The sequence below is a fragment of the Podarcis liolepis genome, assembly GCF_965112155.1.
Source record: "Podarcis liolepis genome assembly, chromosome: 12".
Lineage (NCBI taxonomy): Eukaryota > Metazoa > Chordata > Lepidosauria > Squamata > Lacertidae > Podarcis > Podarcis liolepis.
In genome coordinates, this window is record NC_139563.1 from 28,717,794 (window position 1) to 28,744,736 (window position 26,943).

Below are 26,943 nucleotides of genomic sequence, written 5' to 3' on the forward strand. Positions count from 1 at the left end.
GCCATTCTACCATCACCTCCATCCATCAACACTGAAGGAAGGCTCTATATCTCTTTTCAGTTCCAGTCCCAAGACTTCCAGGTTCTTTTGGTTGTTCCCCCTCCCCCCATTTAACACACCTTGATGATGTTACCTCCAGCCTGGAACCTGGAAGTGGGAAAAGACTTGCCCCCTTCCATAAGGGTATCCAGCCATTAGCTCCTATGGCAACAAATCACCTGTACTTGATCAGCTTTTTAGTGAGAGGGCGGTCTCCCAGTTTAAATCTACTGTGGACACGCCCCCCAGTGCTGATTGGTCAGTGGGGCCTGCCCTCCTGGGCGGGACCCTGCCCTGCACCATTGGCATGGCCAAGCCCCAGCTAGAAGGGCGCCCACCTCAGGCCCCAGGCTGGATCACCACGGACCCCGAGGCCTGGCCGCAATGCCGCCCACCCAATAAGTTAAGCGGACTTGTCTTTCGAAATTGGTCAGACTACCTAGCCTGTCCATATATTTTATTTATTTACTCAGAAAGATTTATATACTGCTTAATCAAAAACTGCCTTTCAGTAGTTTACGTAATAGTATAAAATAGTCATTGAAATGAAATAATGATAAAAACAGACCTTGAAAACAGCAGACAATAAAATGGTCAAAATACAGATAAAATCAACAATTTTAAAAGCAACAAAAGCAAATAAATAAAATTACATTTCTAAGTAGTCTTGCCTAAACAATAAAGTTTTTAGCAGGCATTGAAAACAGTGTTTTTGGATACCATTTTTCAGTAGGGGCAACCAGCACAGTAAAACACACTTTGATTAAAGGCAAAACTTTGCATTTGTGAAAGCAGGCATGGCGTACTTTCAAATCTTTCCCCTGTTCCTTCAGAAGATCCTCCTCACAAGCTATATTTCATGAAGGGGAATTAGAGGGATGTTGATGACCTGCCAAAACCCCAAGCAGTGACAAAATCATCAGAGCGTCCTGGAAAGGATGCCTTTGCAAAAAAACACACACCAGGGTTTCACAGATGGCTTATATTATGGATACCCAAAAGCACATGACAGCATTTGTTTGGTTTAAGAAGCTGGAACAGGCTTCATTGATAGAAAGCATAAATATGTCCTCTTGTTTTATATTATCATTTATATAGTACGGTCCTGTCAAACCAGGTGAGATCTGTATTCTATGAATTGTTGATTCAGACACATTTTAGCATGACCCCTTATTAAATCGCTCTCTGTTTGTAAAGCTGTTTAACAGCAAAAGAAATGTTTAGCATTTTAAAGTCCTGTCGATTTCAATGGAAGAGTTGTGGCTATAATTAAGGCTTGCGAGGCTATTGTATACACCCTTACCTAGGAATGAACCCCGTTGAATTCAACAAGCCTTACTTCCGAGTAGACATGTATAGGATTGCTGTGTAATTTTTTACAATGAAGACTAAAGTGCTAAACTTTGGCTAGAAAATATTTTGTGTTTGTGCATAAATCTCTTGTATACAGGTGACAACCATTTTCCACTTGGACCTGGAAGAGAGTAGAACAGGGCGGGCTTAAGCATGCTCTGCCAACACATGCAGGGACCAGGAACTGAACGCCCTGCACAGAATGGTCACCGCCTATATTGTATTGTCTCCAGAATTCAAATCTTCCTCTTTCCAGATGTGTGCTGAATTTATAGTTAAAACATGAACCTTTCCAGTCTAGCCTAGCTGAACACGAACCCTTTCTTGATTATTGTTTTTTTAGAGCAGCCCCATGTTCCCAGTGTGGCTCCGAGATGAGACTGTGTGTACCTGTGCTCTCTGGTTGTGAATTTCTTCCACCCCCCAAAATGCCCTGAGTGATATGTCTGGATACTTGGCCTTGTTCAGATGTTCTCCACGTGTTTCTAAATTGTGACGAATACATGTCACAATGTTTTTCAAGCATTCAGATCTCCAATGCAAGCTAACGTTTTGAATCTCAACACATACTCTTACTATAGGCAGGGTTTAGCTTTTGGTTCCCAGGTGTGGGTGTGGATGCGTGTTGCCCCAGGTATTGTGGTTAGAGTGTTGAATTCCAGGTTCAAATCCCCACTCACCATTGGCACTCATTGACCCTGGGCAGTCAGTCTCTTGGCTTAACCTACCTTGCAGGGTTGTGGTTAGGATATCATGGGTAGAGAACAGTGTATGCTTCATTGATCACCTTGGAGTAAAGTTGAGACACCTATGCAATAAAAGTGGAGTACAGTGGTACCTTGGTTTTCAAAGGCCTTGGTCCCCAAACAACTTGGAACCCAAACACCGCAAACCTGGAAGTAAGTGTTCCGGTTTGCCAACTGTTTTCAGAAGCTGAACGTGCTCTGTTTTAAGTGTTACGCTTCCAATTGGAGTGTTACACTGAGGTCTGTTGGTTTTTGCTATTTATTTTGCGTTTTTGTCTTTGCGGCTCTTTTTGTTTTGTTTTTGTGACTGTGTGGGAACCAGTTCAGCTACTAATTGATTGATTGTGTGATTGCAGTACATTGTTTATTGCTTTCATTTATGGATCAATGGTCTCGTTAGATGGTAAAATTCCTGTTAAATTGCTGTTTTAGGGGTTGTTTTTAAAAGTCTGGAATAGATTAATCCATTTTGCATTACTTTCTATGGGAAAGCGTGCCTTGGTTTTGGAATGCTTTGGTTTTGGAATGGACTTCCGGAACGGATTAAGTTTGAGAACCAAGGTACCATTGTAATAAAAAATAACCCAGAATGCCACTGAGAATATGAAGGGTCTCTCTCCCACACAGTCTAGGCCACTTCTGATGTTAGCATTGCACATAGAATTGCAATAGTACATCCTTCCTGCATCACTCTGTTAACATCAAAAAGTCTTGGTTTTGTGAGACAAATGTACACCAAGGCTACTTCCCATATCAACATTGCCCCAGCTCCAAGTGCGGAGGGCAGCGGCATGGGCTCCTTTGCTAACATGAAACATCCAAAAGGAATGAAACACACTCCATTGGCTTAGGGTAATGTCCAAGAGGCAGGCTGAGTCATCATTAATCCCCAAACAGCTGGAATGCAGGGGTGTGGCAAGGAGGTATGGAGATTCCAAAGCAGTTTAAGCACTCCTAAAATATCTTATTAGAACCTGAGGACAGGGCAGTGTTCTTCATTGGGACTACTTCCTCCCCAGGGATTTGGTGGGGGAGGGGGATTTGATCCTGTTTCCATTTGTATAAGAAACTATCAGATTTGCACTTCTTGAGAACACAGTTCTTCTATGAAATGGACACTTTTACAATTTTTGTGATGCTTTTATCCAGTGACACAATGTGTGCAACATGGCATATACTGGGAGAAAAATGGCATAAAGTTGTATTTTATTTATTTATTTCATAAGAGAGAGATACACCACTTGGTTGTAAGGGGGGGGAACCCTCAAAGCAGATTGCAACATGCAAATAATGGTGAAAATAACCCCATTATATTGGGGCAGTTGCTCACAAAAATGTAGGCTTTAAGGTTACAAAAATAGGCATATTAGGAAAAAATATGTTGATGAATTTTAAGGAGAGTTTTAAAAACATACCACAAATTACCGTGAAAATGTGGAAAACTGAATTTAAGACTGGAAAAATGAGGAACTGAGAGGAAAGTGAAATTGACACACCCGAACGTCACTATGAATTCCTCCCCCCCCCCCCGCCCGTGTCTATTTCACACCCGCAAAGAAACCTGACATTAGTATAACAAAGAACTTGCTGCGGAATTTTTGTCTCTTCTTCCAACAGCAGTTTGCTAGCCGCACTGTCCGTGATAAGCATTTCTTGGCTTGCCTTTTTGTAGCACAATTTCCCTTTTAGCTTGGTCTGAATTCTAGGCAATGGCTTTACCTTATGTGAGATGCCTCTGTGGGAGTCCTCGGTAAACAGTGGAGCATCACACTGCGTTATCTGGCACGAGATGGAGAACAGTTACTGCTTTGAAATGCGCTAGCGTCTCCAAAAGCCAAGGGATCCATCACTAAAAGCCTGGCTCCAACTGTCCCCTACTCTGGGTCTAAAATCAACAGCCTCCCACCCACTGACCCCACAGCAGGATGACTGGCAACCTCCTTCCCCCAAAAAAGAATCTTTGTATGAGAACAACATTAATTTAATGATGATTAATATCCCATACATTCTGCAAAGTGAAGCTAAAAGCATTCAATCACTGGTTGAAGTATTGAAATTTTCCCTGGAAGATTGATCACAGAGGGGCAGTGACCTTTTAAGAAATTAACAAAGGGGAAAGCATATGGATTCACCGCATGAACTCAGAAAATAGGAATGAATTAGCTCCGTGCAGTATAAAGACACTGCGTATACCTTAAATCTACCTATCACAATAACACAATTTCATTATTAACATTTTTTATTTCTAAAGCACCTCCTGTCGGCGGATTTGGGTGATCGGGTTGAGCCTTTAGCAGTAAAATACACAAGCACAGCTTCTTATACCTCACAATAATATGCTTTTTTAAATAAAATAATAAAAAGACCAGTTATAGTTATCTAAGCTGACTAAACTATTGGCTGAGGTTCCAAGGTAATAAGTCTCAGCAATTAATATTTGAGATATAGTACAAAAATGTAATAATGGTGCCAGTCCAGAGGTGCCCAGGTAGCTGAATGTACATTGCTGTACCATATGACATATCTGCACAGGGCAGATAACCTGTCCTGCTAGCTTTGGCACCTCTGATTTCCCATGAGGAAGGGGATACTAGTCTTATAGCCCTCCTGTTGAACTACAACTCCCATCAGACCCAGATAGCACGGCTAGTGGCAAAGGATGATGGGAATTGTAGTTCAACATCTGCATGACCATAAATTAGTGAATCCTGCTATGAGGGGTAATAGGCTGTCTCAAATCTGCCCAACTTGCCATAACAGGTGATTGGAGCTATTAGAGCTGACAGTGTCAATCGTCTGTTGGACACTGCACCTGAGAACATAAATTTTCATAGTCCAGTAGGGGTGACATTTGGAGCCCTCTGCCCCCAGCTAGCACCCTTTTGGGAAAGAGCCTGTCAAGAGCCAAAAAAAAAAAAAAAAGCAGCAAATTATGACAGCGAGTAAATGAATGCAGCAGCCCAGATCAAACAGTGCAGTGCACAGTCTTGAATAGAAACTTTCTGAGTGCTAGTGAAAACAGACATCCTGTTAATCAAATTAGGTTGAAACATGTAAGGGTATTACAGTGGTACCTCGGGTTAAGAACTTAATTCGTTCTGGAGGTCCGTTCTTAACCTGAAACTGTTCTTAACCTGAAGCACCACTTTAGCTAATGGGGCCTCCCACTGCCGCTGTGCGATTTCTGTTCTCATCCTGAGGTAAAGTTCTCAACCTGAGGTACTATTTCTGGGTTAGTGGAGTCTGTAACCTGAAGCGTCTGTAACCTGAGGTACCACTGTACATTAAGCTCACGTGCAACAAAGGCATCAGACACTGTTGATACAGTGTAAAAATAATAATAATCCACTTCTGGTGGCAGTAGTCAGTGTATGTGGGTGTGCATTGAGTGACAGATGGTAAGGCACTTCTGTGTCTATCCAGCGTAGGCCTTGCACTGTAGTGGTTGAATGTGGAAAGAACTCAGATCTATATCCACATCCAAATGTTGGCCAGCATGCCCATACACATCAACATGCACATAAGGCAGAACTTTTGAAAGGTTTGGGAGAGGGGTTGGGCTCAAGATCCTATGCCCATCCCATGACGCCTCACATTTTTTCTGCAAAATCGGGGGGACCTCCAGTAAGCAGGAAACTCTTCCCGACACATTTTGCCTCATTTTCCCACCCGCAGGACTCCCTGTTTTAAAGCAGGAAGAGTGATCATAAATATAAGGTTTGCACACACACACACACATCCACATCCCACACACGTATAGTCTTAAAATTATATTCAAAAGGAGTTTAGATGGGGGAAGTGTGTGGGCAAGAGTTAAAATCAAAACAGTGAAGGGAGGAAATGGCAAACAAATGTACCATTAGGAAAGTAAGAATGCTTTTTGTTCAAAAGGGGGGCGGAGAATCCTTCCTATTGGAACAATCAAAATATTTTCTTTATCCATAAAATAATATTTATTAAGCCTGGATTAAGATCCATCCTGAATTCATTTTGACAGCTCGTATAACAAATTTGTTTAGTATTTTTGTGGTTAAGACTTCTCCTTTGCACTGCAGTTTCTTATTGTTCATGGACACATAGCAAATGGCTAAGGATTTTATAATGGAGAACATGGTTAACATTTGCTCTCATGTGTTTGAAATGTGACTCTGGACGGCTGGAAAGAGAAATATTTGAATTAAGTCACCCATAAGCTAAGGATTTGTAATAAACCTTTGTCCTGAGAGCCGCTTTAATTTATTCTGAGGTCTCTGCTGTTTTCAGCTCAGTCTAGGGCCTGCCCTACTGTTAGGCAAAGGGAGGCAGCTGATTCAGGTGGCAGATGCCAGGCTGCTGCAGCAGAACCCACAACACTTGCCTGCTGCCCTCAGGTATGGTGGAGGAAGCATGTCATTCCATCACTATGGTTGAAGTAAGATTCAGCTGCCAGTCTGTAATGTACAGATTCAGCTGCCAGTGTGATGTACAGGTAAAGTAGCACTCTAAGATCTCAGTTTTAGGCCATGATCCAGATAACCTGCTGTGCATATGCTTGCAGGCTTTGACATATGGCATGGCTGTCTTCTACAATGTAAGTAGCATATCTTGCAAAAATCTGAGCAAGGAAAACCAAGCCACATCTGCAATTATATCTCTTAATTGTGGCCACATTTATTATTTAGATGGTGGGGGGTGGGATAGGAAGAAAAAAATTATGTAGGAAAGCACTTGCAGTTATTTATATTTACTTTTATGTAATATCGGCTGGTGAAACTGTCATTCTGTTTTATTATTTCCTTATTTATTTTGCATAATTTAATAAATAATAACATGTTCTCAGAGCAATGAAATATTCCCAAAGCTGAGAATGATATATCGCATGATAATGTCAGTAAAAGCCAATCTCTCACTTTGTTTTTTAATTTCTCGAAACTCTGCAATTTCAATTTGTCTCCTTCTTGTTCCAAAATTTCCCAATATTTCGGCCATTTGGCCTCCATATTGAGCCTTTTCAGAGCTTTCGCTTCCATCGGTGACAACCACCTTGGGGTTTTATTTTCCAATAAATCCTTGTATCTTATCCAAACGTTAAATAATGCTTTCCTGACAATATGATTTTTGAATGCTTTGTGTGCTTTGACCTTATCATACCATCGATGGAAGCATTATTATTAAAACCGCTTAGTAAGGGAGGAAATTGGCCGATGTATATAGAATTATTAATAGAGGCGGGAAGAGGATTAAGGCTGAAAGGATATGAGGAATTGAAGACCTTTTTACAAAGCTGGTTATATCATAGACAATTAAATGAACAGTTTAAGGAAGACATTAAGAAAGGTTTCAGTTATACAGCTTCAAACTTTCAAAAAGAGATAGTCAAGAGTGACACGAAATTACTTTTAAAAAGTACACTCTTCTACTTTATGGGGAAACATTAGATGAAATGGTAAAGTCAGCACAAATAAAGTGGGCTCAGGATTTAGGTCATAATATATAATTGGGAAAAGATGTGGAAGGTGAATCTAAAATTTACATATTGTATCTTACTGAAAGAATTATATGAAAATGATGTATAGATGGTATATAACACCAGAGAAAGTGGTCAAAATGTATAAAACTTGTTGGAAATGTAAAGAAAACGATGGTACATTCTATCATATGTGGTGGGAATGCAAAAAGATTAGAAATTATTGGGAAATGATATATAATGAATTGAAAAAAATGTTTAAAAAGATTTTTATTAAGAAACCAGAAGCATTCCTCCTAGGAATTTTAGACCAAGATGTAAAAAAAGAAAATTGGAAATTATTTATGTATGCAACAACAGCAGCAAGAATTATATTAGCACAAACTTGGAAGACAGAAGAGATACCAACGAAAGAACAATGCCAAGGGAAACTTATGGAATATGCAGAACTGGCAAAACTAACAGAAAAATTACATGAAAAGGACAACAAAGACTTCAAAGGAGAATGGGAATCATTTACAACATATATGAAGAGGCAACATAAAGAAATGGACTCATTGGCAGGGTTTGAGTAAACAATCACAACTCTATACAACAAAAAATAAGACTATATGTATTGGGAAAATTTTGGGGAAACAATACGCATGGTGAACAATATGGAAATAAAACAAAACAGGAATATGAGGGAAGTCCAGGGGAGTAGCGTGGAAATATGAAAAATTGTTAAAGATATATTGTTAGAAGAAGTATACATGGAAAAACCAATTATTATTTTTTAAAAGGCCTTTTTAGTCAGACCAAGTTCCTTGATTTGGTGGGTTTCTTGTTGCGGGTGGTTCCTCAATCCTGGGGCTATAACGGAAAAAGTCCTCAGTTGTTGCTCCTCATTTTACAGTAGTAGGCGGCAGCACTCACAAGTTGTCTGTCATTAGTGGATCTCTGTGTATGGGAAGGTACATGTGGTTCTGTTTATGATATTCTGTGTTTACTTTTCTCCGTATTCTTTCTTCTTTCCAAAATTTAATAAGAATAAAATTAAAAAATAGCCCTAATCTGCTTGAACCCACCATAGCGAAGAGCCTCCTCCCCATTACCAGACCCTGGAACTTTCTAGAACTAGGTTTTCTTTTAGGGCGAGAGTGCTGTAATATACATTATTGCTGACTTTTCAACTACGTTTATTGCCCCTTCTCAAACGAAGTGGTCTGAGCAACTGGCATATCTGGGTTTTCTGCTACACCTCTACTACTCTCCCAAACTAGCAACATAGCTCAGTGCAATGTTCAATTAATTTTAGATTATTTCTAATTACCCACTGACACGACTTGTAAATGATACATTAGTGGAAGGGATGGCTTTGGGCAAATATAATAGTCTGTCAGTCTTCCCCAGAAGCTATAATTAAATCAAAAGATAAGAAGAGATTACTGTAATTATTTTGACAGTGAACTGATAGAAGTGTGCCCAAGTGACACAGATTGAAGAGCACCAAATGTCAATTGCTTAGAAACAATTAGGGTAAAGCACGAAATGTAAACATGTGCTTATCTATCCTTAGATCTCCTCTGGGCTACTTGCTAAAATTGCCCCGATCATTGATGAGGTCTTAAGGTTCAACCAAACTGCACAGAAGAGGATTCTGATGACTGTGGTGGTTGCACATGATTTGTAAACTCGTTGGTCTTGTAGATTTGGGTACCACCAATGTCCAGTTCAGTTCTCAAAGAAGATTAGAGCAACAGCAACAGGTTTTAAAGAAAATGTGCTCAGACATCAGAATGCAACATTTTTTCCTTATAATAAATGAAAGATGCAAAGCATATATGGTTCTGCTTTTGAAGACAGAAAGTACTCAGAAAGCTTTTGAATTACATATTTCTCTTAGGTCCACATTGTGGTGTATTTATACTGTATTTCTTTAGCTGTTTATTCTGCAAGATGAAAAGTTCTTGTGTAAATCAGAAGCTTGCTTACCCCTACACCACAAGACTTTGATCAAATTAAATATATCCCATAACTTTATTTCTGTTTTCTGGACATACCCCAGCCATCAACATGAAGCCTTAATGTTTGGATTGCCAAGGCTTTCCTCCTCTGCTTAATCCCTGCTATGCTTCCAGGGTCGCGGTTTGAGAAGTCACATATCCTATTGATAATACCCATGTTGAATATCAAAAAGAAATAGGGTGACAGAGAACAGGGTACCACTGGCTGCCAAAAGTGGCAGATGAGAGACCCAGAGTAGCAGGTTTGCAAGATGGCCTATCAGACAATAGCTAAATTTGGACAGCATGATAAACCATTGTTTATTGTGATGGAAATAACCCTAGTTGAGTCTTGGCTTGTGTGCTCCCCCCCCCCTTTTCGATGACAAGGAGTTCTGAAGCCTTTGCTTCCATTTTTTTATTAACCACAGTTTGTCATCCCTTCTGAACCCAGCAAACTATGGTTGATCTTTACCGTTACAAAAAAAGAAGTCCTGTTCAAATTGTGTGTTTAAAAACTGGCTTATTCCAATAGAGAGTTAAGAGTAACCACAGTTTAGGATTTGGACATAATGTTAAACTGATTTACTGAAAGCTTCCAATCTTCACCTCACAGCTGTACTGGGTGTGTTTTTGCCCCAGGCTTTCCTAGGCTTGTTCCCATCCCTCTGGAGCCACAGTTTACCATTACATCTGAACAGAGACAATGTGTGGCACGATTGTAAGCATGTTTGCTTAGAAGTAACTCCCACTGAATTACTCCCTACTAAATGTGCAAAGTGTGAGGAAGAAGTATTCCTATGTCTTTTTACTCACCAGTTATTTCCTACACTATTTATGCATCTTATGTGATAAATAAACCAGGAATTCCATCAAAAGCCCTCGTATTTGAGGTCAGCAGAAACTACACAGGATTTTTGTATGACTTTACTTTCTGTGAGAAATGGAAAATAAAAGTGTTGAGAAAGGAAATGTAAAACCTGACTGAAGAGCCTTTTGTTTGAGTTTGGTTATGGACACTTTGTGAATTATTACAGACAATTCATTTTGACTTATCACACCGAGTTTCTTGACTTGGAAGAAGCCCAAACACAACTGAGTTAACATAGGGATTGAGTTACCACTTACTTAAAAAGGAGGGTGGTCTCACCAGGGCAGAATGGAGTTCATTAACAGGCTGAGGCACTTTCTTTGTAGCTACCTGTGTTGTACTTAACCCTTTTAACATCAGACGTTTAGTTCAATCAAATACTTTTTGACAAAAATGAAAAGTGAGAATTCTCACATTGGATTTCTGACCTTGGATAAAAAGAAAATGATATTTATTGCTATTTATTATTATTTTTAATAGGATCCAAGTTCAAAGCTGTATGGCTTACTATAAATTAACTGTGGTGAAGCAGGGCATTTAATCTAATTCTTTGTGCTCTCCATTTTTCATTTTCTTTTCTTTTTTACAAAGGAAAGTTGCTTGTTTGAAACATTTTGTGTACTGACTAGGGCTACATTTATGCTATCCTTTCAATCAGTATGATACCACTTGAAACAGTTATGTCTTTTCCCAAAGAATTGTTAGGAGATTCCCATTCCTTTTACAGAGCTACAGTTCCCAGGGAAGAGGCTTTGATTGCGAATTGTAGCTCTCCTAACAACTCTCAGCTCTCTTAACAAAAAATTACAGCTCCCAGAATTCTTTGGTGGAAGTCATGACTATTTACAGTGCTGTCATACTGCCTTAAAAGCATGGTGCGAATGCTACCTAGTAGACTGTAGACTGCAATGTGTGGAATGAAGAGAAGGAGGGAATCGTGGAAGCTGTTTTACGTGACCCATAGTGTTCTTCAGTTTAAATTTGTGGTTTTAAATCATGTCAGGGCTCCTTTGAGATGTGCCTGGTATGGAATTGTGTGATTCAAAACAAAGTTGTATCTTTACAGTGATGTTTCTGGAATTTATTATGCAGAATGCTGAAATACTTTCTGTTTTGTTCCATATGGTTGTCATCAAAACTCAGTTCACTTTATTTCTTACTGGGTGCTTCCAGACTGTTGCCATTTTGAGGTGGGATTCAATTACATACCGGCAAATTGAGGTAGCATAATTGAAGTTGATTTTGAGCTCTTGAGCAACAAAGCCAACCCCCATAGGACTTCTTACAGTAAGAAAAGTGATAGGAAAATGCAGTAGAAAGTGTGGGATGACACTGATATGACACAACATCGTATAACAAACAAGGATGAATGCTTAATAAACAGGTTGCTTGGAAAGAGACCATTGATGAATATTTGTATTCATCAATACAAGTAAGTTGGTTAGCAGGTTATAAGGTTTGAACTCACTGGCCTGTAACATTGGTGCAGTCCCATAGAGATAAATTAAATAATGCACATGTAAGGGTTGTGATTTTGTCTTTTAAGTGTCTCAGAAAATAAACTGCTGCGTTGAGTTGCCGAAGTAAGCCACAAAGCTACGTAACACAATGTAGCTCTTTGAATTATTAAATTGGGTTACGTAACTTTGTGGCCTGCTTAAGCAGCTCAACCCAGCAGATTTAGGGGCATAGAGAGCAATGTAATTCCACCAGTTTGCCCTTTGCATGACGTGGTTTAGGATGCAGGCCTTCCATTTTGAACAAGGCTGTATGTAAAGAAAATGGCTTCTCTTTAGAAAATGCAGCCACTGGGATTTGACACTCGCCGCAGCAGAGATCCAGCGCTTGTGCATGCTGCTGTGTACCTGCATTATAAACTCCCTCCCAAAGTCTCTGGATTTCCTGACACACCATTCTGCTCCTTTCAAGGACTTAGTACTTTTTCAATAAAAATAAATAAATTCAATTTGTGGCTCTATTTCAAGTCAGTTGGTTTGATGGTATAAGTAGAGCGGTACCAGTTTTGGATTTAGAGAGCTGTGTGGCTAAGTCTCTTTTCATGTGGTTGCCTGAGACATTCTTAGAAACCCCAAACATTTTTGAAGATCCTCAACTGGAGACATTCACAATTCTTCCCTCCCTTTTTACCATTAATCCTTCATGTTTTAACAAGCACTGAAGTTAAGGCAGCCTACACTCTTTCCTGTCAAATCGCCCTCCTTCCCTATATCATTTCTCTTGAATAAAGCAATCTGCTCCCTGTAGTCCATACTCTTGTAAATCAAAGGGATAGATGTCAACACATGCCATATGGAAATATAAACTTCCTTTTTTTAATTAAATGGGATTTTGACATTTGGTTTGAAGTGTTTGTTTTTTTTCTTCCAAAACCCCCCCCTCCTATGCAAAAGGCTATCAACTGTTTTTATTTTTAGTTAAAGTTAATTCCTCCCCCCGATACCGCAAATAATTTCCAGCTCCAAAATCTTTCCAGTATCCTTCCATAGCTCTTACGTAGAAGATAAGATAGCAAGTATTAAAAGCTGTCCACATCTGGAAGAATTCTCACTTCTGAAAAGACATGATTGTAAATATGCTGCCTTATATTGAAATAAACTTCTGATGCTTTTCTTTCTGACATGTTTGCTGTTTAAATTACGGAAAACTTTTTATTTTCTCCTTATTTAGCATATGACAGTACTGTCATCCTATTATGCAATGGTAACACAGAGAAGTCTGAAACAAATGGAAACTGCTTTGTTTTGTCTTTTGTTTTCTTTTTGTGGCAAAATTAGGATAAGATTAGGGACCTTATCAGTATTATCCTTACTTTCATCCCACAGGATCTTGAAGACATTGTTAAGGTGAACAAACTTGCAAGAACTGACATGCTGGGGTCAAATAAAGCTCCATACGGGGCAATTGTAGCTCTTTATCTGAGCCAAGACATTTGAGAGAGTGGGAATAATTTCTCTCTTTAGCCGTTATGATTTTATAAGCCTCTGTCAATGCCCACTTTATAACTCTAAGCTATAATGCATGCTATTTCCTTATCTGCTGATGTCCACTGGGCTACTGTTGTCAGAAGATAATGCTTTGTTCCATTTGGTAAAGACTAAGGAGGAAATATGCTGGTACTTTGAATCAAGCAGAGCTGTTGGGTTTTTTTATCAGTATCCAGAAAATCTGGTCCTAGATGGTTGTACCCAAGGAAATTGTCCTGTTAGAACAAGGATTTTCTCATGCACAACAGCACTTCCTCCCCCTCTTCCTTCGTGCCCCTCCAAATTTATTATGGGAGTTCTCCCAAACCCCTGGAGCAAATTTGAGGTGGGGACAAGGAAAAGGGAGACCTGTTACACAAGTGAAAGTCCTTCAGTGAAAGTCCAGTTGGTGGCTACAACCCACTAACTGGATTTAGCAGTTTAGTTCTTTTAAGGCCAGTTTCCTAGTTCTGATCTCTCCCCCCCCCCCTTGTTTCCAAGGAAATTTAGTTCTGGAAATTGGATTCGAAATACAATTATATGGGGCCCTTTTCAACTGTCTGAAATTGGCCCTAAGAATAGGGTTGCTGTACCTCCAGAATTTTCCGGACATATCCGGAAAACTGCAGCCGAAAGCAGTGTCCTAGAGGAAATTGATGAAATGTCTGGGAAAATCAACAAGTTTTCTGTCTGGATTTTCACTTTTTGAAATATGGCAACCCTACCCCAACAGGACTAAAACGAGATGCTTCTAGGTGCCTTTAAAACCCTGTGGTGCCATTAAGAGTGCAAACAGACCTACAGGCCACCATGTCTTCTGCACACATGGCCTAAATCACGGAACAGCACTGGCCACGTGTGTTTCTTTAATATGGAGGTGCCTGGTGTTTGCTTTGTCAGAAGCTGGAAATACTTCTAAACTCTTCGCATTTCCAGTGCCCACAAATGAAATATTGTTTCGCAGCCCACAGAATGCCCCAGGGAGTGACATTTCTGAAGAAGACACTTCACCAAATGCAAATCTAAATCTCATATTAGAGTAATATTTATTTAGCACTCTCCTCCAGATGGGTCCAGGCAATGGCTGGCAGAAAGCCATCCTGATACATGAACACCAGTATGCGCAGCCAGTTCACACTTCCCATGTGCACATCAGATGTGGGTCCTGAGGTCAGGCTTCCCAACCAAGATAATGTAAATTACTATCTGTTGCAAGCATATCCATCTGCGGTTAAAGGGATGTGCCATCACTAATCCAAATCTGGCCTGCATTAATTCTTCAAAATAAAAAACAGCCTTACCAGGCACAAATGAACATTTTTAGATCTGTATGTACTGCACACAGTAAAGGCAGAGCAAAAATGAGACATGAGGACACAGTGCTGGATGAGACTAAAAGTTCATCTCATCCAAATTTCTGTTCCATTGGTGGCTAGCTTGAAGCCTCTGGGATGCTTAGCACATCCCCTCAAATGAAAGATAAAGGAATATACTTTTTATTTAGAACCAGTGTGGCATAGCTCAGACCAGGGTTCAAATCTCCACTCAGCCATGAAGTTCCCTGAGTTACCATGGGTCACCATCTCTCAGCCTAATCTACCTCAGGGGGTTGTTGTTGTTGTTTAGGATATGATGTGCAGGGCAGAACCTTGAGTTTCTCTGAGGAAAGTTAGACTATATAATAAATAATTTGGGCTATTCTGCACTGTGAAAAAGTACACAAAATTTTATTGACTTTCCAGAAGAATATAATCCTAGCAGATCACACTGTCCTGCAACCAGGGCCATCAGACACTTCTGATTATTGCAGATCACACCACAAATACATGGTCTCTTTCCTCTTCAAGACATTGGTTGTAGTCGTTGCCTTATTAAATAAAAAACCTCTTCCAGTGTAAAGGAACCCATATGTTTTGTACATCTTCCCTTTATTCCGAGTTCCATAAATGTGGAGCTTTTGTTGAATGCTGCAGATATGGTCTTCTAATTCAGCCGTGGAAACATTTCTACATTAGAGTGCTGTGTCGGCAGGATGCTGACATAAAACTGATGTACCATCTTGACAATTCCAAAAAGGGATGGACATATAATTTTAGGCAGATGCACCTTCTAAGTTCATTGGGGCCTGGAAGAGCATTACAGTGTAGACACACATTTGCCCCAGCCCTACACACTTTGTTGGATCAGGGCCCACAAGTCTTCAGTGTGTTTTCTCCTTCACATGGGAACAGTGCTGTAAAACAAGGGTGAAGAATCTTCAGATGTTGGAATACAGCTGCCATCATCCCTGAACCATTGGGCATGTTGGCTGGGGCTTATTGGAGTCCAGCAGCACCTGGTGATGCCCCAACCTGCTGTAAAGTTTTCCAAGAACTTCCCATAGCTCAGGAAAAGCAAAGCCTGAAACTATTCTCTGTAATCTTTAAGATAACTCTGTCAGTATCCAGGGCTATTTTTGTTATCAAAACATTAGTGCAACCTAACTGCCATTTCAGAGAGTGTGTTCAGCACTGCAGATATTGGCTTTAAAAATCTGCTGCTATTGTCATACAAGGTTTGTCATTAGTGATAAAGCATGTGGTTGTCTGATTAAAGCTTTGATATGAAATGATAATACATCGGACCTGGTCTTCAAGGGTTGTTGCAGCCTGTAGAAATGGAAGGGCAGCTCCACAGCTGCTGATTTTCAAGGGCTCTCTGTTCCTGTGCCACCTATCACAACGGATATTTCTGCGGATAAACTTGTGGAAGAGGGCACCTTCTGAAAATGATGGAAACTACATTTTTTGATGTTGCACTTGACCACTGATGAAACTGCAGTGCTTGGTGGGCAAGGCAGCAGGAAATAACAGCATCAGATAAGCGTATGAAACTTTTAGCAGAGTAAAGGGGAATTGGGGACATTTGATTAATATTTCAATTTTTAAAAAACACTTTAGCTTGTTTGAACACCTTAATCAGGTATGGGGAACCTGTGCCCCAGATGTTGCTGGACTACAAATCCTATTTCCCCGGACCCCTCACCATATTTGCTGGGGCTGATGGGAGTTGGAGTCCGACAGCAAATGACTGGATACTGGTTCAACATTGCTGACCAAAAGGGTGGAAAGACTGAGAAGAAAGTTAAATTCATGCATACAGATGCATGTGTGAAGCAGCCCTATATTTTGAAAGGTTTTTCAAAGAACAAGGCATCAAAGGAGTATTTGTTTCAGAGTATTAATTCTAGGATTATTTTTCTAATAGAAACAAAGGAAAGAAAGAAAACCCTTCATTCTTCTACCCCTTTTTGCTTTTTGTTCTAGTCTTCTGTGATGTCTGTCTGTTTCGCCCGCTTTCATCCAAACCTGGTTGTCGGAGGGACCTATTCCGGCCAAATCGTGCTGTGGGATAATCGGAGTCACAGGAGGACCCCAGTTCAGCGCACACCCCTTTCTGCAGCTGCTCACACGGTAAAGGATCAAACCCATTATCATTATTTTTAAGGACAAATATCAATAGCAGGATGTTGCAGTGTAATATTTTTGTACGCTAAGTAAAATAATAATAATAAAGAGCTTGTAATTTTGAATAGTAAGTGGCAGGGTAGACTATCAGGGCTACAAATTCCTTGCCCAGGCAGGGCCTGTGCCTTTAATTATGTCGCTCGGCTGGTTGTCTTGCGTACCCCTGCTCCCCATCTATGACCATTAGGACTGTCATTTTACCCTGAAGCAAGTCCAAGGGCAGTGGGTAAGTCAACCACTGTATGGAAAGGCCAGAAAGCGCTGCACCTTTCCTTGGTGCCTTGATGCAATTCAAGGGAAGAGTGCTTTTCCAGGATCTGGCAACTGTGATTTTGAAGACAGATTTATTTGCAAATACAGTAACGTGCCCGTGAGTACCTGACAGAAGTTCCGATGTTATTCTGGTTGTATGGTCCTGCTCTGTTGAGAAATCTGTGATTTAACAATTGCGTCTTTGAGGAGGCTGTAATCAGTGTCCTGGAAAAAAGAGAGAACCTGATAATCCACTTCCACTTTAAAGGAGAACAGCAGTGACTGAGTCCTGCTAAATCGCTGAAGTCTAGAGCATCCCCTGAGGCAAAGAGGGTAAAGTTGCTGAGTTCTGGATTCATAAGGCAGACACTCAACCTTTCTGGATTCATTAAGTGGCCTAATTTCTGCTGAAATAAATATGAGAAGCTCGTCTCATACTTTCTTCATGCCACCCCTTTCTAAGAACAAACTGCAATTGTATGGAAATTGGGACATTCAAAGTTTCCTGCCTCATTTTTGCAGTCAGAAGCTTCTCCGTAAGCAGCTGTTTGCTCTGCCTGAGGGGGAGGGGAGACACACACTTCCATATTGCTTCCTCCCATGAACCATATAACTGCATGGAGGGTGGTAATTTAGAGGGGAGGCTTAATCACCACTATCGGTAGTGTCACTTTCCCAATCAAACTAGCAGCCTCCCATCCAATGGCTGAATTTAGTTACAGAATAAAATAAAACCTGGATATCAGTCTTGATCACCATGTGTAATATGTAGCTTAGCCCTGTGAAAATGGGTATGTTGATACTGTACCTTAAATTGCCTTTTAAAAGAAAAAAATAAGATCTCGGTGGGGTCGGGGGAGGATATAATCACCATAAAATATGACAAGTTATGATTATTTCACAGATCATTTTGCACAAATTGGACTACAAATGCCGGCAGATTGTGGGATGCAGTATAAACTGCACCGGCTTCTTGTATGATTTTCTGTCAAAAATCATTAAAAACTCAACAGTTTTGAGTGCTCCGTGGGGGAATGGACAGTAACAAAGCTTGCTATTTGTTAAAAATAATGAAATGTTGTGATCACCCAACCAATATCCCAGGGCTTTCAGGTCCAGATTGAATTAAACTGATTTTGGTCACTGCTGAATTCGAAAGTCATGATCTAAAAATTGTGACATCCAAGTGTAAAAGATGAATTGTGGTAGCAATGAGGTTAGCGTGCAGCCATTTATTTAAAAAAGGAATATGTTGCTCCAAATTTCTGGCATCAGAACACTTGCCGTGCATGAGTAATGCACATCTTAGAGTTAGGTCAATTTAATTAATCCACTGATGGTGTTCCTTTGATGACTAGTCACCAAGCTACACTTGTAAACATTGTCATTTTAGGAAGATGACTTAGTAATATAGGAAGCTTGTGGAGACTATGCAGGTCACTCAAAATGTTTACCTAGTGTTGAAGAAACTGATTTCATCCCCCCCCCCCCCATTCTATTAACACTTGTCAATCCCTGCTGACAAGTCTATACCTGGGACACAGGAAATGTGTGCACTAGAAATTACAACTGTTTCAGCTGGAACACAGAAGATGTATTTATAAGCATATGTTGTGTGCATATTACATGTCAAATTCAAACTACTACAAGGATCACATCAGATCATGGTTAGAGGAGTCTGCCATTCAGGATAAGCAGAAATTAAGACCTAGCTTTTATCATGTGTCCATCTTACATTTCAATTATACCAAGCTTTTAAATGACTCCGTAAACCTTGGGGCAGTTTTGGCATGATTCCAGTTGGGAGCAGAATGGATTGCTCATCTTACCTCCAGACCCACTTAACATCCACCAGTTGGACAAGATGTTTGCATATGGATTATGCAACTGCTTCCTGGGATTATTAGGGACTAACATTTCTGTAGTTTGGGTCTACACATGTTGGTCTTTATGTGCATAAGCCCTATGTAGTAATTATATTCAACGCATGAATTTCAGGTGACAGGATAGGTAGCAATGGTGGATTGAGTAAACTCTTTGTAGACTCATCTAAATTATTTGCGTAAAGAGAAAGAGTTCAAATATTGTTCTGTGTAAGCCACTTTCCCCATCCATTATTGCAGTAGACTTCAACATTTTCAGACACAGACTAAAAAGGTAAAGGGACCTCTGACTATTAGGTCCAGTCATGACCGACTCTGGGGTTGCGGCGCTCATCTCGCTTTATTGGCTGAGGGAGCCGGCGTACAGCTTCCGGGTCATGTGGCCAGCATGACTAAGCTGCTTCTGGTGAACCAGAGCAGTGCACAGAAACACCGTTTACCTTCCCTCCGGAGCAGTACCTATTTATCTACTTGCACTTTGACGTGCTTTCGAACTGCTAGGTTGGTAGGAGCTGGGACCGAGCAAGGGAGCTCACCCCGTTGCGGGGATTCGAACCACCTACCTTCTGATCGGCAAGTCCTAGGCTCTGTAGTTTAACCCACAGCACCATCTGCGTACCAGACGCAGACTGCCTTTAACCCAAACATGCATTTAGAGATCCATTTCTGGAAAGTGCTGCTGTTACCTTTTTCTTAAATTTATATCATGTCATTCCAAAGAATCCCACCTTGTACCACCTTAGATCAGGCCACAACCTGGTAGTGAGTCCCAATCCACCCTCTGGAGAAACTACGTGTTCCCTTACCACCCCCTTTCGTATCTTGGACTGCAGCTTCCTTCTTACATCGTTTATTCTGTTATCTATCACCAGGTTGGGCACTGCTTTCCTTTTGGATAAAGACAGAGGCAAAGTAGATGTTGACCAATTCCTCCTCTATGTGAGCCAAGAGCATTTCTCTGTCTTCTCCCTACACGGGACCTACCACTTGCTTGTTCTTCCTCTTGCTTCAAACACGGCCAGAAAAAAACCTTTTTTATTTTTAAGTATTCCTGTCCTTTTCTTGTTGTACATGATTTATTTTTTTTATCCCCAACTTTCCTCCAAGGAGCTCCAATATGGTGTACATGATTCTCGTCTTCCCCTTTTTATCCTCACAACAACCCTGCGAAGTAGGTTAAGGCTTGTCTTGTGAATGGTTTAATTCATTAGCTGACTGCGTCTTGCAGCATCCTGGAAAGCCATGGGCTTAAGTGTGCTGATTCTGCCTTGAGACTGAGGCAACCCATTCAATTCCACCAAAGCAAGCCGTCCGGTAATGCAATACTCACTTTTAAAATTTAATTTTAGTCTGTATGAAAACAAGATTCGCTCCCTTCCCCCACTGGAAAATACATCCCATGTTGCCACCAACCGCTGGCTTCCAAATTTCCTGAGCTTATCCCTCCGCCTTTGGTGCCAGGATTCACAAGGGAAGAGAGTCCCACCACACATTACTCACTAATTTCCTTTCACACCCACCACACATCTGCATTTGGGATAACAGGAAATTTTAATTAAGCTTTTAAAAACCCTCTAGCATGATGATTTCATTTCCAAAATAAATAAAAGCAAGATGGCATCTTCTCCTCTTGGGAAAAGAGGGAGCCCAGCAAGATTCTCCTCAAAGTACAGTTGGCGTTTCCCCTCCCCCCTCCCCCCGCCTCCCACTCTGCGCTCGAAACATCCCTTTCAGTTCTGCAGTGAGACTTATTGCTTATGAAATTGACAAGTGACAGCTCTGATTAAAGCCAGACACTGCATAAAGAGAGCGCTGCAAGGAAAACAGGGAGGCATCCTCGTGCTACTGAATGGTGCTCCACCTATTTGAACTTTGCCTCCTTTCGCCCCTGATGTTCCCTGCTTAAGAGGACCATGTTACCAACCTGTATAAGCACCATAGTGAGGAGGGCAAATGTTCAATAAGCTTTGGTATGAACTGACTCTTGGCTGGGTTGATTTCATAGAGGCACATGCGGAAGGCCAGCTCTGGCTGGTGGAATGAGTAAGAGCTAAGCAAGGGTGGCAATGGAATCGAATAACCCCGCTGGTGCGCGCACACACAATTAGCTTTCTTGTCATGCTGTTTTTCATGTACCCATCCGTGAAACCACATATGAAAAAGATCCAATGGGATTTAAAATGAATAAAGTCCATATAAGATGCTGTAGTCAAATATGCCATCTAACTTTGATTGACCTGCCTTTATTAAGCAATTTCTGGAAGGCAGGAATGACTAGTTGGGTTTTGTTTTTGCTCTTTTTGCAAGCCCTCTGGCAGCAGAGGGGGAACACCAGGACAAAAGATGGGATGCCCACTCCTGTTATGCACACGCAAGCTACACATCTAATGCACACCACAGAGAGAGAGAGACAGATAGACAGAGAGAAACACACACAAAATCCAGGGGCATATGCAGTCTGTTAAACACATACCACAAACACACATGCAGATAACACACATACAGGGAGGCAGGCAGACACACAGGCCAAACATCACCTCCCTCCTACCACTCATCAGATGTTTGATCAGCCCGTTTGGCCAGAATAAAAGCTAATATGCATGCACACCACTTTCCCCATCCTTGTGCTTTACAGATGTTTTAGACTACAATTCCCATCATTCCCAGCAGTTGTTCATATTGGCCGGCACTGATGTGAGGTAGAGGCCAACAGCATCTGAGAGGCAGCAAGTTATGGAAGGCTGGTGTACACGATTGGTGTTATATTCAAACATGTGTTCTTAAAACCCGATTACCGCTTGGTTTATGAAAAAGCAGCTTTCAAAGAGGACAAGTTAGGCCACATCTAGTTTATTGAACATTGATTCTTGATTTGGTTGCAGGAAGGCTATGCGGCGTGGTGCCAAGCGATTGTTATCACGTACTTCCCAGCACTTTTTCTGGTCACTTCCCTTAACTCAAAAAGTTTGATGCAGGGGGAAGAAAGCAGGTTTGTTGCACAAGGGCCCCAAATCCACTTTTATTGCACAACCTAAATTGTGGTGGAGAAGAGTGCTCTGAGGTGACTTGTGTGCCTGTGCACTCTGCTGCTGCTGGTCAACTTCAAGGCCCTTGGTCTCCTTCCATGTTGTTTCCCTAAACGGGCGTTGGACCAGGGAACTGTTTCAAAGAGAGGACTACTCCAAAAACGAGTCCCTAACAACCCTTCAAATACAGGGCTGTCTTACGGAAAGTAGGACACAAGGCCACCTTAACAGTCAGTCGTCACACACTGGAGACTGTAGGGAAGCACAGCTATAGGTATGCTCAAGACCCAGTTCTTCCCTTTGTGGGAGAGAATTGTGGCTCATTGTAAATCTAAAATAATACAATAGCCTGCCACAGTTATTTCAGGTTATCTTCAATGAAAATGAGACCATATATTGGCCTTTGATTAAGAGGTCTTAATGAATTTGTTGACATTCATGTCCATCCCTCAAACGTGTGAATGAAAATATTTTGTGCAAAGTCCAAGCTGTGTTAGAGATGGTGGCTGCAATACGCGCGCGCCCCCCCCAACTGCACCTATTTTCTTCATTAAATAATAAACATTTTTGCTCCGTCTGAAGATTTGTCTCTTTTTTGCTCTTACTTTTCTAGCATCAAACACCATCAGTAGCATGATAATGTATCCCTGCAGGTGAAATTTCCCCCACTTAATCCATCTTCACAGCAGTCATCATTTTGGTTAGTTTATGATGGTGTAAAATGAAGCTTTGAGAGGGAAGGGGGACTTTGGTTTTTGTTGTTGTTGTTGTTTACTCTTGTAAAAAAATCAAGTTTTTGACAAAACAAAAAAGTTCACAATCCTACCCGGCAAACAAAGGAGTTCTGGGCATTATGTGGCAACCTGATTTCCTTTGCAAATAATATGTCTGAATCATTTGGATACGTATGTTTTCAAAATGTGAGCAGGCACCCTCTGATTCCAGACATTTTGTGTGTTTTCAGCACCCTGTATACTGTGTAAATGTCGTTGGGACACAGAATGCTCACAACCTCATTACCGTTTCGACAGATGGCAAAATGTGTTCCTGGAGCCTGGATATGCTCTCAACTCCACAGGTGGGTTTGTTTTTACCTACACAAGAAGAAAGTGCTGGAGCTAAAGCTGATACCCACATCATCCCTAAAAGCCCAAACTTCACATCCTATACAAACTAAAACCTGTGGATGCACTTGAAAGAGTGCAGCTTATTTCCAGCAATAGGCTCCTCTAAGAGCCAAAGCCCATTTCCTCTGCCACAAATCATGTAATTACTGTTATGCGTTAATATGCAGGTCAATTTCAAGTGAAAATGAAATAATCAATTTTAAAGCACAGGTAATCATACAAGTCGCCTGTGGTGAATATCACACTTACTCTACCGCATTCTTTAGCAAATATTGACTAGATAAAGGCAAGACTAGATTGTTGTGTGGCACTCAAGAAAAGTACAGCTTATTATCTGCATCCAGCGACTATGCTAAGCAAGGAGATCATCTCAAAAGTTTGACAAATATTTTTCTGCCCCTTTCACTCCCCTGCTCTTGTGTTGCTGTAGTCATTGTTGGGTTTGGCACTAACTCTTACCTTTCTAGAAAACATTCTCCTCCAACCTGGTGCCCTGCAGATGTTTAGGACTGCACCTCCTATCCCAACTGGCTATGGCTAATGGAAGTTGTAGTCCATCTGGCTGGAGAAGACTGGGAACAAAGAGCCATTGGCCCATTCAAAATCTAGAATAGTGATTCCCAAGCTGTGGCCTGTGGACCACCAGTGGTCCATGAACTTCCTTCAGGTGGTCCACAATGATCAGCTCTCTGTTGTCAATGAAAATTTATTAAGAAAATAGTATTTTATTTCTGTAATATATTCAGAAACAACTCATTGGGGGAAATTCTATTTTGCTAGGAGAGCATGGAGCTGGTGTACAATAAATCCAAGCCAGTGGCAGTTACTGGAATGGCTTTCCCAACTGGAGACGTCAATAACTTTGTAGTTGGAAGTGAAGAGGGCACTGTTTACACAGCTTGTCGTCATGGAAGGTATTTGTGTGTATGTGTGTGTGGTTTTTGTTTTTGTTTTACTAACTGCATTTAGCTCATAGTAGATATCTCTAGGTTGCCTAGGTTACAATAAGGGCCAAAACAGACATGATGAGGGAAGTGGTCATTGTGAATTTCATAGGAGAAGTGATTCTACCTTCTAGCCTTCTACTAGCTTTGTTTCCCTAATCAAAACTCCATACCTGAAGCACTTTTAAGGGGGGTGGGGAAGGAATACAGATAGAACCTCAAGATTTGCAGCATTTTCTGGTGTTGGATGTTTCCTAAGTGTACACCTCTCTCCTTATACAGTAAAGCGGGCATTGGTGAAATCTTTGAAGGCCACCAAGGTCCTGTGACAGGAATCAATTGCCACATGGCAGTGGGTCCGATTGACTTCTCCCATCTATTTGTGACATCATCATTTGACTGGACCGTCAAGCTGTGGACTACAAAGGTAAAAGATGGGGTTAGCAGTGCTGGTTTGGGTCTTCAACGTTAACTAATGAGTGGCTGGGGGTGGATTTCATCCTCTTTGGGGCTCTGGCCTAGACAGAGATGGAAACCACTCACTTCCTGCACATCAGATGAGTGGGGAGAAAGCGTCGGCTCCCATTCTCAACTGATGTACGTGGAGCAGGGGCCTGTGTGTGTGCCTGTATGTGTGTCCTGCACCCATGTGTGTCCTGTGTGTGTCCTATATTTGTGTGTTTTGTGTGCATGCCTGTGAGAATGTGCATGTGGGGTGTAGGGTGGCCACACTCACTCTTGGCCATGCCCTCTACTAGCATTCATCTCTCTGAAGACTTGGCCAAGGGTGAATGCAGCCCACAGGCCCCCAACATATTCCCGATATAAAAGGAAATGGCTCCTTAGATGGCTCATAGTTCTCAAGAATCAACCCTATACAAGGATGAGCATAGTATCTGCCCATCATATGCAATAATTAAGGCTAGCAGATGATAAAGGATCCAAATGGCCCAATGTGACATCAACCAGACATCATCCATCGTGCTGTGAAGAGAGGCTGAGAAATGCCTAAGGTCATTCACTGAAGCCAGGATTTGAATTCAGATTTTAACTGCATGTCCACACAAATCTGAATGAAAATGCAGCAGTGTCAAGAATTGCTTCAGATCTAAACTCTGCTTGATTCAGTGCCCACTGCATTTCCCCCCCACTGGCCTTTGCTTATTATAGCTGCGAAAAGCTTAGAGTGAACTCTGTTGAGCTTTTGGTACCTACTGAAAATGCACCCAGTTTTTGTGTGGGTGGGTGGGTGGGTTGCAAATTCCCAGTCCTTGAGAGGCTACTGTTTGTTTTGATATGCTTTGAATTACCTTGTTTTAATGTGTTTCTTAAGCTCTGCTTTTTGCTGCCGTAGGATTTGCATGAAGGGCATATATACACACCCACACACCATACTTTTCTATGCCTGCTAATATTGATGATAGAGCAGGGGAAAGGCCATTGATTTTGTGTATGTGTGTGTGTGTGTGTGTGTGTGTAAGTACAAATATGTGAAGGAGTGTGACAACTGCCTGGTGGAGACTGTTTGAAGCTGGCCTGAGAAACTTTACATAGGTTCTGACTTAAGCTGCTGTTCTCTGGGGAGCAGTGGATTTCTTCCTGTGCTCCTTTGTACATGGACCCATGTATTCCAGTTAACCCCAGTCTGATAAATAAGATTGAAACACACAAGCAAATATTAAGTGAAACAAAGAGGCTGTGGCAGGCTGTGGCTAATTTTCCCAGCAAGGGGAAGGCCTGCAGCAAATGTTGTGATGGTTGCCTGTTGCCCACCCCACATCTAAGGAGTCTTGAGTGTATCTCTGTGGGAAAACATGCAGCTAATTGCCGGATGTTTTGCTTGGTGTAATGCTAGGTAAAAATGGTCCTAGTCAGCCTCACGACCATTATGGGGAAGTGGTTTCCATGTGACTTGGTATATCTGGAAGGTTGGCGGGGGGTTTATAAGTTGCTGTGGTCAGATTATCTCCCTGCCTCTTACAGCATTCTTGACCACATCTACACAAAGTGTTTAAAGCACTAGATGGTTGGACAGTGTTCTCGAAACTACCAACATGAGTTTGACCAAACTCCAGGAGGCAGTGGAAGACAGGAGTGCCTGGTGTGCTCTGGTCCATGGGGTCATGAAGAGTCGGACACAACTAAACAACAACAAAAATAGTTTTCTAATAGTCATGGCTTCTCCCAAAGTATCATGGGAACTGGAGTTTGTTAAGGGCAGTGGGAGTTGTTAGGAGACCCCTACTCCCTTCGCAGAACTACAATTCCCAGAGTTCCCTGGGAGGACAAATTGATTGTTAAACCACTCAGCCAAACCTGATTTAAACTGCCTTCTTTCAAGAACCTCTAGGAATTTTATTTGTGAGGAATCCAATAATTTTCTGCTATAATTTTCTCCTATATTGATGTTAATAATTTTCTCCTATATTGATGTTAATGAGACATGAGATCACAGCACACCATGAAAGTAGAACCAGGATGCCGAAAAGTCAAGAGATATCCTGGTGGGATGAATCTGTTGAATCTTGTATCTATTTAGGTATTACTGCTTTGAACATGTAAATTGTTTTCTAAAGGCCACCTGCTCATTAAGCTATACTAGGGATTATTAACAAATGTTAATGTGCAGCAATGGCCGTACTCCTTATCATGTTATCATGCAGAATTCTATAATACCACATGAAGAAAAGCAGACTTGAGTCTCTTAGATTTCTTTATCAAAACACCCCATTATTCTGCCTTAAATAATCTTAGCTATGGCTTCAAAAGGAAAGTGTTGGC

General features: G+C 41.2%; 1 protein-coding gene across 9 annotated transcripts in view; it reads left to right on the forward strand.

The window, feature by feature from the left end:
• Nucleotides 1-26,943, forward strand: part of DYNC1I1 (dynein cytoplasmic 1 intermediate chain 1) — a 231,916-nt gene that overhangs the window by 145,921 nt on the left and 59,052 nt on the right. For all 9 annotated transcript variants that reach the window (XM_083469062.1, XM_083469069.1, XM_083469066.1 and 6 more), the window contains 4 exons: nt 16,730-16,876; nt 23,056-23,169; nt 23,999-24,132; nt 24,445-24,589. In XM_083469062.1, coding sequence (XP_083325188.1) covers nt 16,730-16,876; nt 23,056-23,169; nt 23,999-24,132; nt 24,445-24,589 — 540 coding nt within the window. The remainder of the gene's footprint in view (nt 1-16,729; nt 16,877-23,055; nt 23,170-23,998; nt 24,133-24,444; nt 24,590-26,943) is intronic.